This window comes from Acipenser ruthenus, chromosome 30 (genome assembly GCF_902713425.1).
Source record: "Acipenser ruthenus chromosome 30, fAciRut3.2 maternal haplotype, whole genome shotgun sequence".
Taxonomy (NCBI): Eukaryota; Metazoa; Chordata; class Actinopteri; order Acipenseriformes; family Acipenseridae; genus Acipenser; species Acipenser ruthenus.
Genome location: NC_081218.1, coordinates 9,623,578 through 9,641,870, shown reverse-complemented (window position 1 = coordinate 9,641,870; position 18,293 = coordinate 9,623,578). Strand labels below are relative to the sequence as shown.

Below are 18,293 nucleotides of genomic sequence, written 5' to 3'. Positions count from 1 at the left end.
TGATAAAACAGATGCTGCTTGGGTCACAGAATGAACTAAATATAGAACCATCTGATTTTACATTTGGTAGCTTCTAAGTTAAAGGCTGAAATTAAAATTCTGTTCCAGCTCTAATTTGGAATGTAAAGTTTTTGTTTTTCTTTTCCCATTTAAATATTGCTTAACTAAGGTTCTCTTGCTGTCAAGAGACTGATGCATGCTTTTATAACCTCTAGGATTGATTTATTGCAATGCTCTTCTCATTTAAAGTTTTGTCTTGGTTGCAACTTAAGAAATGCTGCTGCCAGAGTTAAGAAAAAAAAAAACATTACCCCTGTATTTTTGGCCTTACTGTATGGTTTAGGATTGATTTTAAGTTTCTGCTTCAAACTTCTAAAGCTTTAAATGGCCATGCTCCCCTACATCTAAAATGTGCTGATGCAATATGTCCCTAGTTGCGCTTTTAGATCACAGGAAGGTTAACTCGGTATTCCATGGATACAGAGAAACAAGGCAGGTGGCAGAGTGTTCAGCCTTAGAACCCCAGAATAGTGGAATGATTTCTAAGGGAGGCACCATCTCTAAGATTAAAAACCCATTTTTGTAATTTAGCATATGTATTTAAGAAAATATATCCTATTTCATACTTTTTTATTTGTGTTACTGCTTTCAGTAAGAATTACGATTACTTGTATTAATGTATGTAATTTAAAGCGCTATTTTATAATCTTACTTTTCATGATTTCTCTTGTTTCGTATATTTGTAATTTTTATCTGTAAAGTGCTTTGAGGTGATTTGTTAGAAAAGGCGCTGGGTGCAAACTGCTACATCGTGGTCCTTTACTTGGGGCTGTTGACATAACCTAGCTGTGGCAATGCAATTATGCAGATTTGTTCAAATCTATGATTTATTACCTGCTACAGAATATCAAGACATTAATTTGTCTATTGCTACTTTAAAATACTGGAACAGGAAGTTTGATGCGTTCAGAATTACCTATAAAGAAATCGCAGAAAAACTGCATGCCATATTTTGATCTGGTTCACTACTGTACTTTCGAGCTACTGAATAGTGATCTACTTCCTCCTTGCCTTCAAATCAACCTCAGGCATCCGAGTGTTTCACAGTTGCAGTCTAGCACAACAAGAGGGTGCTGTCTTCACTTAAAATGCAGGGTCGTCGTAGCAAAGTCTTAATTAAAGCTGCAGCACAAAGGAATATCCACTAGAAACTGTCCTCTGGGCATCAGATGAGGTTTTGGTTGGGGTTGGGTTGATATTGGAGAGGTGCAGAGCCCGGAAAGTGAAAGGTGGGAGTGCTGGACAAATACCATAGAATCATCTGATGCCCTGAGGACAGCTTCAAGGGGGTATTTCTTTCTGCTGCATTCAGGCTAGGTGAATCAAAATATATTATTCTATGTCTCCATTCAACATGATGGCATGTGTTTTGTTTTTTGTAACCCCAGTTAAATTTTATATGAAGAAATGTTTTTTCTTTTTTTTCTTTTCTTTAGAAAATATTTAGTAACCACAGCTAGAGAACAACAGCTGTATTGTGTTGCGTACAGTGACATTTACAACCGTTTAAATTGGCAATTATTGTAAATGGGATTGAGAAATGATCTGCAATGAATGGGATGCAAATAAAAGGTGGTTTACACTGATTTTATTGGTTCTTAGCATTAAATAAACGTTACCATGTAACAAAGCACAGTGTGATGTTGCAGATTATGTGTTAAAGTAACTTGTGTGCAGGAACCAATCTAATGGAGCATAAGCAGAAGAAAGTGATTCAGCAGAATCTGCTCTTTGTCAGAGAAGTAAAACCAAAGTCCTATTGTGACTGCAGCAGTTTATGATGCATAGTTCACCCCTTAAGTCACTTTGGATAAACGTCTGCTAAATTACTACTAATAATAATAATAGAGAAGGTGTTAAAAATGTTACACTTCAGTACACCTGGAATGCAGTTTAGTACGCCTCTGGTATTGCTGAATTGCATAGCATGAGCAGTTTATACAAAATGGAAAACTATTCAGGAGAGACAATTTCAGACGTAAGTGATGAAATACGAGTTTAAATGCAGCTTTTAAAGATGAATGTGAAGTGTGTCTTTTCAGACCTCTCCTATGAACTTTCAGTGTCAGTGCGGTGACACATTCCTTAAGAAGTTCTTAAGTACACATACGGTATCTACTGCTGCCAAAAAAGAACTTGCCTATCACTTTAAGAGGCTGTAAAAAGAAAAAAAAAGATTGATCATTTCGAAAGGTGGCTGGAAGTAGGATCCCCATTCAATATCAGATCTTTTGTATCCCAGATAGTGATTCCCCAGTTAATTATAGAGTGGCCCATCCTAAGTTTAGATAATCAATAATGTTAAACATCATTAATATTATAGGACAACGGCTGATCTGTAAATGCGCCGTGTACGACTCAGAAGTGACTGCTGACTGTTTGATATTGGAAGAGGATTGTAACATCTGACACTATCCCAAACACAGTGCAGATATTGAGCAAGCTGTAGACACATAAACAGTGTGCTACGTACTGAGGGTGCAGCTACTCGAAAGAAACCAGCATTCCTAATAAAGTAGCCACACACTGTATTTAGAAAGTGTTCAATAACTGCAACGTGACTGATGAATGGACACCCAGAAGTATAGATTCCTAATCTCACTTAAAACCTGTCAATTTAACAAATGGGAATAAGACTGAGGAAGTTGTGATATAACACACCTCTAGGAGACTCCAGACAGTCACCTGGCTGTGCCCTTGTGCCCAACAGCAATCTTGTTACCTCATCTCTCTCATGCCTTATTGCTCATTAGTACTGTATATATATATATATATATATATATATATATATATATATATATATATATATATATATATACACACACATGATGTGACAATGCCAAATGACTGATTCAAAGTAAAACAAGGGTGTGATAGTTTCCATATGACCGCTCCCGCAATAATGTAGCTTTTCAAGTTTGCGTCATGTTCCTAAGAAAGGTCCTCCACTCCTTCAGTTTCCATCAGATGTGAAGGCTGGCAGGGAGGCTGCAGTGCTTGTGCATGACATAAGCAGTGGGAAAAGCCACGTTAACCTGCAAAATGACTCAGCAAATTGTGAACTTTGATAACAAAAGAAACAGCCGATGCACCCAGATCTGGGATTTGAATACCCAAAATAAGAACTATATTCTTCAAAACTTGTGGAAAAAAAAACCTTTCCATTATATTTACAAAATAAAAAAGCAGTGAAATGTGTCCCGGTGTGTGTCATGTAACTAGGAGTCCTGGCTGGGAATCTCTCCTGTGTTTCATACAAGTTCCTTCCTCCTCTCCACAACTCCTGGCCCTGCTGCACTCTCTAAGCTGTCAGCAGTATGAAGAATCAGAAAGGATTCCTGAAAAACCCTCAGATCAACCAGCACCTGCAGGAGCTAATTTCTCTACACTGTTTTAGTCTAACTGGGGTGGGGTAGGAGGGGTGCTGCAGCCTTACCCCCAGATTAGGGACCCCTGCCTGGGTAGGGGATATCCAGCAGCAGCATGCTCCTCCCATGCACCTGTGTTGTTCCCTGGCTACACTGGGCCTCATAGCAGTCAAAAGCTCCAAACTTTCTCCTCACACGTTCACTCCCTCCCCACCCTGGCAGATATGAGTCAGGGAGTTGCCATGACCATCAGCCTATGGTACAGAACAAACAAGCTGTCCAGAAGCAGGGTTTTACAGATGTGTAATTTTTATCTAACAGTCTGGTACTTTCTGTGCTGTGGTTCTGGCACAGAGTCAAGGACCACGTGTCTCTCATACATTCCTGGAAGCCCTGCTTGTTTTCCTGGTAAAAATAGACTGATCTGACAGAACTGCCCTGTAGGAGCTGGAAATACTTCTAGGATAGATACATTACAGTATGTATCAAAATGATGAGCCCCATTCACACATGGGACTTGCTTAAAGAATGTTTTTTTTTTTTTTTTTTTTAATTATTTTGATGGATTAAGATGCTAAACGACTCAAAGTTTTCTGAAAAATATGCTAAAATATTTTGTTCACTTTTGATATATACATACACAGCGGTAGGTATCGTGTACAAAAAAATGAATTCCAAATAAAATCTGACATCTAGCTTACATTTTTTTCTTATAGGCAATTAACTAACAAACAGCAACGACACGAGTTCTTATATGCTTCACAGTCACATGACACGTCACATGGTTCAGTTCTCATGTATGTTTTCAGTGGCTACCCCTAATCAAGTTGAGAGTGTATATGAACACATGAAATCTGTTTCTATAGAACCTGTGGTGGCTGAACCGTTTAGAATACTTTGTCCTCGACATTGTAAAGGCCATTGCACACTGGATCTGTTCCGTCATCCGAAAAAGTCGTGAGTCAGTCCATTGCACACTAGATGCGTTAATATCGTACTTCAGAGCGCTGATGTGCAGTAGAGGCTTTGTAGTAAATATAAGCCTACCTAGCTTCAGTATTTTAATAAAACATAAATACAATTCTGTTAATTCTTACATAACTTTGAAAATAAAAAATGTTAAATGTAGTTTAAACGTAATGATCACCAAACGCTGATGGAAAACGTTTGCTAATTATTACGTTTCTACTAGACTACAATGATGTTACTCAATACAAAGCAAACGCTACGCAGGTCTTTGAGTAACAGAGAGGTCAGCTCGTTTAATCTGAATTACACGTAAGATGTACAGACAATCTCCCAGGGTTTATCCGCACCCCACCCCCGAGTTCACTTTGACCCACTAACCCATAACGAAAATGATTTCCCTCAGAGGCTGCGTCCGTTGCATCGCTCCGCTCTCACTTAATGAGGAGGCTTCAAAGTGGTGCCAGTACCATGGTGATAATGATGACCGCGCATTCCATTGCATTTGCATTCCTATGCATGTTTCATATATCACAGTCCTACCTTTATATATGTTACAGTTATTCTTTTAAGCCAGGGATTTATCTAAATAGCGAATGCCTGGTTTAGCAGAATGACTGTAATGTTAATACACGCACACACACACAGATATCCAGAGTCTCAACATCAGATTGCATTAACAAAGACAAAGAAACAGAAACGCAAAACCCACCGTCATTTAATAAGGACACACGTAAATCATTATGGGATGCCACCCCCACCCCCGTGACACTACAGCAATTGTAGTCGACTGTGAGAGCTCTTTCAAATAAAGCCATCTAATAAAAGGGCGTTATGATCGATCCGCACTGATCAACAAAACAGGGCTCTGCTGTCAACCTTCCCAGCCATGCATAAACAAGCAGCAAGTAGGAGAAGTCATTAACAGCAAAGACGACCCCAGTCAGCTCTAGTGCGGTCTTGCTCCCTAATAGACTTCTGTTGTTTTGCGGTGGGGACTTGGGTTGGCGCCCGCGACCGTCAAGAATCAAATTCCTGGGAAACAGACTGCCCCCACCCACCTCTACCCACGCTGATATAAACAAACCCAACTCCGCCAACACGTGGACGAGCTTGGGCGGGGGCTGCTCAAGTTTCCGCGGGATGGGGGACTAGAGGGTCTTGCGGGACTGACTGGAATATACATTATTGTACAAACACGCACTGTTTACGTTTCTTACGTTGTTAGTGAGAGTGACAATTAAGCTCCACCTCGGATTGAAGTGGGGCTGTGATCTGTATATTGATCTGGGGCTGTGTTACAGATCGGTTTATTGATCTGGGGCTGTATATTGATCACAAAGTGTTTGATCACCCCTGCCTTGTACTCGTCTGTCTTTGCTGGAGTTTTTAATCGTCAATAAAACTGTAATTCTATTCATAACAGTCGCGTATAAAGTACTCGTTTACTTAAACAGGCATATTTATAGCATCCCGCTCATTTTATCAATGCGTTACCTATGTTTGTTTATTTAGCTAAATCTGTCTACACTTACAGCGGCTTTATTTCGACCAAACTAACGTTCTGCGTCTTCAATAAGTCTAGCTACCGACCCGCCAACCCTTGTATTACTATTATTATTAAATACAGACACAGTCACAATTCATTCGCACCTGTTTTTTATTACAGTCACTATTATCTCATCGATCTCACCGCGCCCTCTATGTAAATCCTCTAATGGCAGTTTTCCGAGGGGCGAACAGAAAAAAAACAAAACAAAACAGTTTAAGATGACCGAGGATGAAATCCGAGTTTCCACTTGGATTTCTGACAAGGGTTACTGTCTGCTAGAGGACAAACGCTCACGTGTGCTGTGCCGTGTTTACGAGACAGCAAACACGTGTCCCTGTGTGTGCCAGCCCCGCCCCGCCCCGCCCCGCCCAGCCCGTCGCAGGACTCCGCCCCTTCCATGGCGTGCTTGAGCGTGGTAGTGTTTTATGAAGTTGCGCAAGAGAGAAGTGGATTAGTTTGCGAGGAGCTCGGGAAAGCCAGCACGGAGACGCAGGGAAAGAGGATCTTTCCAGAATAACTTCAACTGCTCTTCAAACAAAACGCTTACCACGGCAACGGAGGACACAACAGTCCATTCATTTACACATTACACGCTGATAACTCTTACTACAATGTAAGTATATGGTCTAATTATACTATATATGAAATCTGTATGTTAGTGACGTGAGGTAGTATATGTAGTTTTGATATTATATTTTTTGTTTTTACGTGGGGTACACTGAATGTGTGTATTATTTTTATCGTAGTTTTTTTTCTTTATCTGTTAAATTAGACTACATCTACATTTTTGTACTTTTTTCAGTTTAAAGTTTCATTATTAAGGTCCGTGCTTAGAATGTTTCCAACTGCCTGTCAATCTGAAAACACTTGGGTCTGTAATGAATGACGCTAATTCCGTTCTGTTTAGAGAACAGCATTAGAGATTTATTACATAGACGAATATGAATTGAACGGTTGACATTGTTTTGATTTATTTATTTATTTATTTATTTATTTATTTAATGTACTATCATTTTAAATGAGTTTTGATCCTTTTTTTAAAATTCGGCCAGTAATCGGAATACAGTTGCTGTATTTATTTATTTATTTATTTATTTATTTATTTATTTGTTTGTTTGTTTGTTTTTTGCTGTAGTTTAAACTTTTTTTTTGCTTTTGCCGGATACTTTATCAATAATTTGTGCTACACAATTTACACCAGATTACATAATCGATCGGGAGGGTCAGTGCTGCACCCTACTCTGAGCTCTGAGGATGTTTGACCTGGATCTGTTCTACCGCTCAGCTGATTGTGTGCAGATTTTACATGTTATTTTATACAAGTTACATTTCGGACGGAGTCCTCTCAAAATCCCAAGAAAAAGGGGGGCGGGTCCATATTACACAAGGATTACATCAGACGGCTGCAGCACCAATTATATCCGGGCACCGCCACTACTGATACTGCTGGTAAAGCTGTGCTGTTCATTGTAACAGTAGCGGGTAGAATACTCTGCGTCACTTTGAAATGTGGAAGCAGTACTAAAAGTCACTTTTGTAATCTAAACAAGGTGGGATCCATGTATGTCATATCTGTTGATTTATTTAACCTTTTATTTATATAAGATATGTATTTTGATTATTTTCCAAACAGTCTTGTAATAGCCATAGTAGCAAGGCTGTTGGTTTGAATGCAGGTTGGGTGATGGTTATTATAGGTGATATAGAGGGTTCACCTTACCTGTGAAAACCAGCCTTGCCAAACAAGGAAGGAGGAAGCGCGGTAGCAGTGGGGAGTTTCCAGGGCAGCACCCATTGTGAGGTCATCGCTACTACCCTGAGTGTTCCGAGAAAGAGGTCTATACATTGAGACATGAAGCCAGCACGTCAATGGCATGACTCGCACTGAGTCATCAGCCAGAGATGTGTGTGTGTATGTGTGTGTGTATATATATATACATTGTCCCAGTCCAGTAAAACTTATCTAGCATGGATAGACATGACTAGACTAGTTACTATCTGGAGAATGAGCGTGCAGGAAATCCAGTAGAATTCAAACGGGCATCTAGCCTCTAATATATACACTAGAATTCAAATGAGCCTCTATTATATATATTATACACTAGAATTCAAATGAGCCTCTATTATATATATTATACACTAGAATTCAAATGAGCCTCTATTATATATATTATACACTAGAATTCAAATGAGCCTCTATTATATATATTATACACTAGAATTCAAATGAGCCTCTATTATATATATTATACACTAGAATTCAAATGAGCCTCTATTATATATATTATACACTATAATTCAAATGAGCCTTTATTATATATATTATACACTATAATTCATATGGGCCTCTAGCCTCTGTTATACATGTTTTCTGTTTCGACAGATTAAGCTAAAGCTGGTATTAATGAAAATGTTCCAGGCTGCTGGTGATTCTAGGTTAGTTTTAAAGAGTGTCTCAAACATTTAACATTCCAAAATACACTTTTCTTTAAATAATAATTTATGAACTTAAGACAGTATTAATGTCAAATATTTGACTGATAGGACCGTCCAGCATTGAAGAGTGGTTTGTGAATGCCCAGGGACAGTGAAACATGCCCTGGCATAGAGAGATCCTGCCCTGGACAAGCCCAGGGACAGTGAAACATGCCCTGGCACAGAGAGATCCTGCCCTGGACAAGCCCAGGGACAGTGAAACATACAAGCAGGATTATCCAGCAGGGCTGCGGGACTTGCCCTTGCGTGTTTGTGTAGGGAACGTGTCTAGGCATGTAGCAGTGTGTGAGTCACACTGCACTCCCTGCAGAGCAGGCTCCACCCAGCAGGGTGTATAACCCTGCCATTGGTTTAGAGATGTTTAAAGGCTGAGCAGCGCTGACACTGAATCACTGAGCAGTGCTCTGATAGACTCCTGAGTCTGACACCACACACAGGGATAACTGCAAGGAAACGCTGTTAGGATGGTAAAGGTAGGGAACACTGAGAATATAAGAGATTGTTGTTTATTTTTTTTTAACTCCAGTGTGCGTCTTTTTTGGGGGTTTAAAGCTGCAAAACTAGAACTATTTTGTAACATTAAGATTTTACTCCTTGCATAAAAATAATGCAAAATTGACTTTGGGGGTGGTTTTTTTTTTTAAAAACTAGATCTGTTCAGACCTCTGTAGTGTGACATGCAACCCTGGCTAAAATAATGATCCTTTTAAGTTGTTATTACACATGTCTGATTTGTATACAGTGCCTGGTGCTACCTGGTGGCTGAGTCCTGTTATGAAGTGCATGTCTGTGCCGGTCTGCACAGTGCAGACAGTGTGCACATCTCCAGTACCAGTCAAGGGCAGTCTGGGGGGCTGTAATGAAAGGGAGCGGATATGAAGGTGCTGTCTCACACTGCCTCCTTGCTGTAGGGCTGTACTCTGGGTGTGATCCTGACCTCTCCTTCCCCCTCTTGCCCCCGCAGTGTGACACCATGGCTCCTCAGAACGGAATCCTGACGCCCTCCTTCAACACTCCAGTGTGCCGCTCCCTGTTCGGGCCGGTGGACCGGGAGCAGCTGCGAGTCGAGTTCCAGGAGAGCATGCGCAAGACCCTGGAGGAGGCGACATGCAAGTGGAGCTTTGACTTCGTGAACGAGAGCCCCCTGCAGGGGGGAGACTTCCAGTGGGAGGGGGTCCCGGGGAACAAGGTGCCTGTGCTGTACCGCCCCTGCATGGTGAGGGCTGGCAGGCAGGGGGCGCAGTGCGCAAAGGAGAGGGGGAGCAAAAGGAAGCAGACCAACATTACAGGTAGGCAGTCTTCTTGAGTGTGGTAGTGAGAAGCGTGAAGAGCCTTATTCCTTTCAAATGAAACACAGCACCATGCCCTTAACTCCTGCTGGCTTCTTCAACGTGCTAGGAAAGTTTCAGACTCTTTTCAATTTAATTAATAAAGAAATTGACTTTCTTTATGTGATATATAGTATTGTAATATATGTAAAAGCATAGCAGTCCACCAGCAGGTTCTGGGATGAATAATATGTGTGTTTTAAAGTTCATAAATTCATACTTTTCCTAACTCATTTAATTTTTGTCTTTTAACAAAATAGTTGGTCATTAAATGAACGTTTGCTCTTATGCATCATACAAACAGCCCATCAGAACCATCACATGTATTGTGATTCATAACGTACAGCGACCTGCATATTGCAATACTTACTGTATCGTGACATAAGTGTACCATTTAATCATTAAAAAAAAAATCATAAAAAATATAATAATCACACTTTGCTAGAATGCTGAACACACAGCTATTATAATCACTGTGTGTGTAACACTACCGTTAAACACTAAAGTGTCACAGAAAGTACCCTGCTGCCACCTAGTGGACAAAACTTACACTGCAACTACAACGTGATGCTTCTGTGAATGGGAGCTCAGCCATGATTTTAAATGTATTTCTAAGACTATTCTGCTACCTCCACTGAGTGGTGTGAGTAAGCGCTGGTGCAAGTCGTTATGAGCTGTTTGTGACGGTCTCTGGTCCCTCACCTCTCTCTCTCATGCAGATTTCTACCCGTCGAAGAGGAGGCGGGTGCAGTCGGCCCGGAAGTTGGATCAGTGAAGCTGGAGTGGAGCTCACGGCTCTCACTCTGAGATCCCACAAGCACTTTGCTCTCACCATTCCTGCACTCAAGAACAGCTGGACCCTGCACATCGCGGGACTGCGGAAGACTCGCTGTGCGAAGCTGCTGCAGTGAAAGATCTGATTTATCATACATACCTCCCAAGAGCCTTGTCTCAAAGATCTTCATTTAAAATAGCAAAGGACTGTCTTCTCCCTTCCCTCCTCTTCACTGTAAGCTATGTAAGCCTGGCTGTAGCGAACATTCCAATAGAACAGCGGTGGCACTCCATTGGAATCATTCCGATTCTATGTGCTGTGTGAGAACCACTAGACCAGATCCACTCTGGTGAACTCCCCTTGACCATAGAGTGGATATATTGCAAACTGGGCACAAGAATGGCCCATTCCAAGGTTCTGATCATGTCTAAAATGACCTTTGAACTCAGGAAATGGGCTGCGGTTTCAGTGACAATTACATCCTCGGTCCAAATTAAAGAAGAAGGCTAGTAAAAAAAAATTTGTTCAAACTACAGTTTTTTATTTAACAAATTGTTGCATGCAAAACCGATATTTTGTCAAGATACGATTCAGTATTTTAAGCATTGTGCTTTGAGAACAGGCTAATGTAATGGAAGTTATTATATATATATATATATATATATATATATATATATATATATATATATATATATATATATTTTTATATATATATATTTTAATTTTAATAATATATATAATTATTTTCTATTGTATAATATATTGTGTTCTCTGCACAGAAAAGTTTGACCGTTTACTGCATTAACATGGGGCTTCCTGTACACACACACACACACACACACACACGCACGCAGACACACACACGCACGCACGCAGACACACACGCACGCAGGCACACACGAGCACACACGCATGCACACCCAGACACACGCACACACACACATATTAGTAGCATATGATATTAAGTAGAGTGTAATATTGTAGACAGCCTCCTCGTGTTAAAGTGCTCTGTAGATAATGTAGCTTGTGTTTATCTGATTGAAGAAATCTTTGCATTTTTAAAACTATTTGGGACGGTTGGGAAGTTCACTTCAACAATTAGGTATCTAGTTCAGGTCAGAGTTGGGATTGATGGTATAATGTTAGGGTCAGGGGTACTGGGTTAGTAGTATGGTTATACAAAGCTAATTTGTAGCATAGTCACTAAACTGAAGCTCTACAAAGGGGCTTCGTAAATGAGAGGTGTCCGTACTGATTTAATAAGCAGGTTTAACATGAGCTCTTACGTACAGCTTGAAGAGAATGATAGGTTCCCTCCACTTCTTCATAGGAAAAGGTTTAGCCCTGTTTAAATGATCCACAGAAAACAGAAGTTAACCATCTCTTAGTATTTCTGTTTTTTTTTTAATACAGGCCCTTGTTTTAAATACAGCAACTTTGAAGTGTGGCAGAAAAAAAGCAAGCAGGTTCTGTGTTAATTCAGAAAGGTTTTGCTTTCCTATACCCCTGCTTGTTCAGGCACAGTAACGTTTCTTGACAACTCTTGTTTCACAAGCCACTGTTACATTTCTGTAAATAATAAATTATGGTGTATAAAAAATTCCGTTGAGACCTTTACTTAAGTTAATAAAATAATTATTTATTGTAAAACATAATATTGTTTTTTGTTGTTACGTTTATGAAAAATAAATAAATTCTTCTTTGATTTGTCTTTGTGTTTTGGTACTTTCAGTCTACACGCGGTTCATTTTACAAAACCACCAAATATTACGCAATTCAAGGTCTCTTCAACCCTTCAGAGTTTATGTACGAGAGGAAGGCATTCAGCCCATCAGTGCTGGTCCGGTTCCTAGCTGTTGATTGATCTCAGAACTTTGTCAGGTTGGGTTTTAAAGGATCCAGGTGTTTCTGCCTGAACAACATGACTGGGGAGCCCATTCCATCTCACCACCGCTCTGTGTGTGAATGAAGACGTGTCTCTGTCCTGAGTCTGTATCCATTTAATGGAAAGAGAAACTCTGAGCCGGGTTTATCAAAGGTATTAGCCATATTTATTTGTGTCAGTGTTACGCTCTGGAAACAGACCACCCAGAATGTCAGGTGTTGAAACGCTTGCACTAATTGTCTTGGAACGGTTTGCTAGTGTCATAACACGTGTCTATTTCTCTTTTACAGCACTGATACATTTGTCTCGAGTGTGTATTTTGTGTCTTGAATATAGAGTATGTTTAGATCATAGATAATTTGAATTTCACACCGACAGCTGAGTCAGCCACTGCAAGTTCCTGTCACCTCGGGCTGTCAACATTTTGCAAGTAGCTTAAGTGAAACTAACAAACCTGGTAAAACACCATTCTCTAACAAACCATTAGACACATTGCAATGCATTTAGAAGTTTGCAAAATAAGGGGGTCTTCTAGCTAAAATACTGTGCCACTGCTCAGCAGAGCCCCTCATCAAACAGATTAGTCTGTTAAAGGCTTCATGGCAAGACTTTTGTAGACGGTTGCTAGTGGGTAGCAGCATACAGGAAGTTCCGTGTTGCTAAAGTTTCTTAAAGAGGAAACCACCCCAAGAGCCTGCGATGAAGCAACATCACAAGAACCCTGCCTGCCGTGATGGGTCAGTAGAGCTCTCCGTTACGCACCACAGCATCTGAAACTCTGTCAAGCTCAGCCTAGCGGGACCGAGCACACAGCAAGAAGCCACGCTTCTCTCGGTAAGTACAGTGTGTGGAAAGACGCCGCGTGATTAAGAAGTGTCCTCTCAGAGCTCTGTGTACTTACTGTCCAGTCACACTTTAAATCAGTTCCTGATGATGCCGAGATGTTTACTAAGGTGTTAAGATGGACTATGAGGATGGGTGATAAATAGATGCTATCAATTCAATATTGAATTATTAAGACTTCTTTTTAAACAGGTACTATGTAGGAAGGAACATCGGTATTACTACTATACTAACTAAAGTGAGAGGAGCTTAGTACATAATCTGCATGATTTTCAAAAGGGGCAGAATAAGAACGAGGTCGCAAAGTGATTTTTAAAGTAACCACGTCACTTGATTTATATTTTTAAAGCTTCGACAAGTTAACACACGACTTGTTTCATCTAAACCCTTTGAAAGCCATGTACTCAGTGACCCAAACCAGCTATTAGAAATCAGTAGGTCTTTTATTTAACATCATGTAATCATAGAAACTACAAAATGATATCGGAAAAGTCTATCAGAAGCCAATAGTAGTGCAGTATTTCATGCTGGATTTCAAAATGTTACATTTTTATAAGTTTTTCATTAAGATGATGTATGTAATTCAATATGTTAACGTAACATTATTCAGCAGGTTTCAGTCAAATTCATGAAGCAAAATGTGTTAATTCTATAGGGTGATGCAAAACGTTTGGCCATAGTTGTAGTATGTGTCCTTGTTATAGCAAAAAAAAAAAAAAAAAACATGTCAGCAGTAAACACTGATCAACTGATTCAATTAGTACAGGGGTCTCCAGCCCTGGTCCTGGAGAGCCACAGGGTCTTCTGGGTTTCGTTTCAACCGAACCCTCAGTTGCTTAATTATTGGTTTAATTAGTCAAGATTAACAGGTGTTCCAGATCTTTAGCCACTGATCACGTAAAGACTCCTATAAAACCTGCAGGATCGGGGCTCTCCAGGACCAGGGCTGGAGACCCCTGAATTAGTACATTCATTTTAGTAGGTTATTAAAAATAATGTTTCTCCATAGGCTAGGGGTTTGTAGTGGTTAATTAAAATGGCCTTACCCTATCCCTAGCCACAGGCCCAAACTATATGGTGGTATTTCAGCTTGGGATCCCAGTACTCCAAGCTGATCGGGTGATATTTTGGGGCACTAGGGTGCAAACAGAGATGGATCTGAATATGAATTGGTACAGTCACTAGTCTGTTTAACCACTAACCCTTGAAAAAAAGACATTTCAGGAAGTGGAAAACCATAATATGCGTGACATACTTTTGAGAAAAGCTCATTTTGCTATTTTAATAGAGATAAAGTTTTTGTAAACCTTTCCAAGCTTATTCGTTGAGGAATTCATTTCCAAGTTTATTCCTTCTGTATAGCTCATGATCAAGGGTTTAAAGTCCTGGACGAAGCGCTTTCTTTAGTGACAATAGTTTTGAAGAAGATCTAGATTGCACAAATATAGTAAGAAATTCAACACATTTTGTGAGCACGGGGGAAAGCCTGTGACTAGCGTTAATGGAAAAAATGATTGTTACAGTGACTGGTTTTGCACTATTGAGACATATATCACAGAGTTTATTATTTCTAATTTTGAAACTGTTCTTTTTTTCTTTTGTTTTGCAATGGAGCAATATAATATTCTGCCTAATTATCTGAATTAATTTCCTCTTAGATATAAAATCTCTTCTACCAGAGAACCAAAGCAAAGCTTACATACAAGCCTTTCACTGTGTCACAAGCACAACCCCTGTGTTAATGTTGCACAACTACAAATAAAGAAGTGAAGAATACCAGGGAACTCCGAGATGTTGATTTAAGGTTTTGTAATTTCAATGCTTTTGATAATAAAGCAAATAAAGTGATGTGGTCATAAAGTTGGTTTATTTTGTATTGGTGGTTCAGTTGATATATAGTAAGTTTTTAATGTAGTACTAAAACTACTTTGGAGTTTCAAATGCATGTAAACTAATCCCAGAGAAATACTAAAATAAACGTAATAAATTAAATAACAAAGATTTTGAAAAGACCTTGACATGTGGAAACGTTATTCAATGAATTGATTAAGTTTCTTTTGTGGTACAGTCGTCTCTGACTCAGAGAACAGCCCTCGGGAAGCAAGCGAAGTGTGCTCTTAGCCAAATGAAATGAAATGAACAGAATAAGAGAAAAGCAATAGGCAAGCGTACGTTAATAAACTATAATAATAAACTAATGTTAATAAACTAACTGACAAACTAAATGAACAAAACACCCCTACGTAAGGTCAAAATGCAGCAACTGCTCTAACAGTAATTCTGAATATGAGAGCACTATTCAAGACAAGCACGAATTTAACACAATGGTTATTATTGTTATTTTGTTCATTTAGCAGACGCCTTTATCCAAGGCGACTTACAGAGACTAGGGTGTGTGAATTATGCATCAGCTGCAGAGTCACTTACAATTACGTCTCACCCGAAAGACGGCGCACAAGGAGGTTAAGTGACTTGCTCAGGGTCACACAATGAGGCAGTGGCTGAGGTGAGATTTGAACCGGGGACCTCCTGGTTACAAGCCCTTTTCTTTAACCACTGGACCACATAGCACCCCTAACACATGTTCAAAAAGGCAGCAGCAGCTCTAGATTACTCTCGATGACAAGTCAGTTTTGAAAAGATTGAAGAAACCATTTGAATTTGGGTTTGATGAAGATGAGTTAGCAGGTTACTAAACAGTACTATATCAGATTTGAACGAATCGCTATCGGTGCCAAAAAGGTGTTATTTTAAGCATAGTTTCTGCTCCTTTAGGTGGAGCATTTACAATGGGAAAAATCTGTTTCAACACAAGAGTGTTCACTAAGCCGAAGTGTTATTTTAGGAGGTGTTCCTATACGCGGAGACTTCTGTAATTCTAGATTAGCACTATTGAGCGTTTCATAGTTATGCATTAAATCCTTAAAGAAAAATGCATTATAAGGTGGTCTATAGAACAGCGCCTCACTGTGCTGTACTGTAACCCTCCATCGCTGTTCTGTGCAGAGTGGAGGAGCGTTCTCCGAGCGTCATGGCAGACAGGAAGAAGTCACGGAGGATGGGCTCCACCCGCAAGGGACAGCGTAGACTGCAGAACCCCGAGTGCCGGCTGGGGGATGAGGAGGGGCCCCTGGAGGATGTGATGGAGGAGAGTGGAGAAAAGGCCCAGGAGACTCCTGGTGATCTCCACAAGATCCAGGAGGTCCAGGGGGAGAGAGGCTTCAGCACACAGGGGGGTCGTCAGGTAGGTTATTGTTCCTCGTGGGGGTCCGGTCCTGTGAGTGTCTGTTTTGGCCTTGTCTCCCAGTTCCCTGTTCTGATGCCCTGTTTTGTTTATAGAAGCTGCTGGTGGATCCTCCTGTCAGTGTAGTGGAGCTGGAGCAGGGGCTGGGCTGGGAGGGGAGTGGCTTCATCACCAGCAAGGATCTCCCTGCAGGGCTGAGTGAGTACCAGGGGTATCATGCTTTAAATAAATGAATTGGAAAAGTGGATGGTAAAGGCGTCATTCAGCTTCATTTTTAATTTCATTTGCACTGTGGATGGGCAAACAACACTAACTGGAGATGCTAAACCGTTTCTCGATGGAGGTATTGAAGGCTCTTCAGATTACAGGCACATTAACTACTTGTAGTTACACTGTATTTGTGAATTATTAATATTTATGACATACACTTCACACACGTTTCTGTGTTTGTGAGGATAGAACCACTATATTAGCAATTTGCATTAAATAATGCAACAGAAGTGTAAGTGCAGTGTAACAACTGTTTTGTCAATGGACCCACATTTTTTTAATTGTATCCAGGAGTTTTCAGTTTTCAGGATAGCTTCTGACTGCACTGCTCTCATGCGTGTCCTCTCCTCTTCCCCAGGGGAGTTTGTGGAGGTCCAGCCCAGTCCCAGTGTGAAGGAGAGGGGGGAGGAGAGGCTCGCCCCATCACCAATGCTCTCCCAGCCTGAGAGCACCGAGCCTCCCAGGGGCGCTGAGGATGAAAACAACGCCATGGTGCACAGGAAGAGAAAGCTGGGCTCCACCCGCAAGGGACAGCGCAGAATGCAGATTCTCGAGGGCCAGCTGGTGGGAGAGGAGGGGCCCCTGGAGGGTGTGATGGAGGAGAGTGAAGAGAAGCTCCAGGAGACACCTGATGAGCTCCACAAGACCCAGGAGGTCCAGGAGGAGAGAGGCTTCAGCACACAGGGGGATAGTCAGGTAGGTTATTGTTCCCCATGGAGGTCCAGTCCTGACAGTGCCTGTGTTGGCCCTGTATCCGTTATAACACGCTGTTTTACTTTTCAGAAGGAGGAGCTGGATCAGGGGCTGGAAACAGAGGTTGCAGGCCAGAATATCTCTCCATCCCAAGGGGAGTTTGTGGAGGTCCAGCCCAGTCCTAGTGTGAAGGAGAAGGGGGAGGAGGAGGAGAGGGTCACCCCAGCACCAATGCTTTCCCATCCCCAGAGCACCGAGCCTCCCAGGGGCGCTGAGGATGAAAACAACGCCATGGTGCACAGGAAGAGAAAGCTAGGCTCCACCCGCAAGGGACAGCGCAGAATGCAGATTCTCGAGGGCCAGCTGATGGGAGAGGAGGGGCCCCCAGGGGGTGTGATGGAGGAGAGTGAAGAGAAGCTCCAGGAGACACCTGATGAGCTCCACAAGATCCAGAAGGTCCACGGAGAGAGAGGCTTCAGCACACAGGGGGATCGTCAAGTAGGTTATTGTTCCCCATGGGGGCCAATCCTGAGAGTGCCTGTGTTGGTCTTGTCTCACAGTTCTAACACCCTGTTTTACTTTCAGAAGGCAGAGGGACCCCTGGAGGATGTGATGGAGAAGAGTGAAGAGAAGGTCCTGGAGACTCCTGATCCTTTCCACAAGATTCAGGAGGTCCAGGGGGAGAAACACTTCACCATACAGGGGAATAGTCAGGTAGGTTATTGTTCCCAATGGGGGTCCAGTCCTGAGAGTGCCTGTGTTGGCCTTGTCTCCCAGTCTAACACCCTGTTTTACTTTTCAGAAGGATGAGTT

The 18,293-nt window shown here is 41.2% G+C and overlaps 1 protein-coding gene across 2 annotated transcripts; it reads left to right on the top strand.

The window, feature by feature from the left end:
• Positions 1–6,372: 6,372 nt before the first annotated feature.
• LOC117964374 (cyclin-dependent kinase inhibitor 1) lies at positions 6,373–12,250 on the top strand. Of its 2 annotated transcripts, none has more exons than XM_059004658.1 (3): positions 6,373–6,559; positions 9,407–9,731; positions 10,490–12,250. In XM_059004658.1, the coding sequence occupies exons 2-3, from the start codon at positions 9,416–9,418 to the stop codon at positions 10,543–10,545; spliced, it is 372 nt and encodes a 123-aa protein (XP_058860641.1). In that variant the 5' UTR covers positions 6,373–6,559; positions 9,407–9,415; the 3' UTR covers positions 10,546–12,250. The 2 variants fall into 2 exon arrangements, with proteins under 2 accessions (XP_058860641.1, XP_058860640.1); XM_059004657.1 differs by lacking the exon at positions 6,373–6,559 and adding an exon at positions 6,578–8,915.
• The last annotated feature ends 6,043 nt before the right edge of the window (positions 12,251–18,293 follow it).

Bases quoted from the DNA above. Each gene is read 5' to 3' on its own strand.
- LOC117964374 (XM_059004657.1), top strand. The intron at 9,732-10,489 runs GTAGGCAGTCTT...TCTCTCATGCAG, and splicing joins GAAGCAGACCAACATTACAG to ATTTCTACCCGTCGAAGAGG.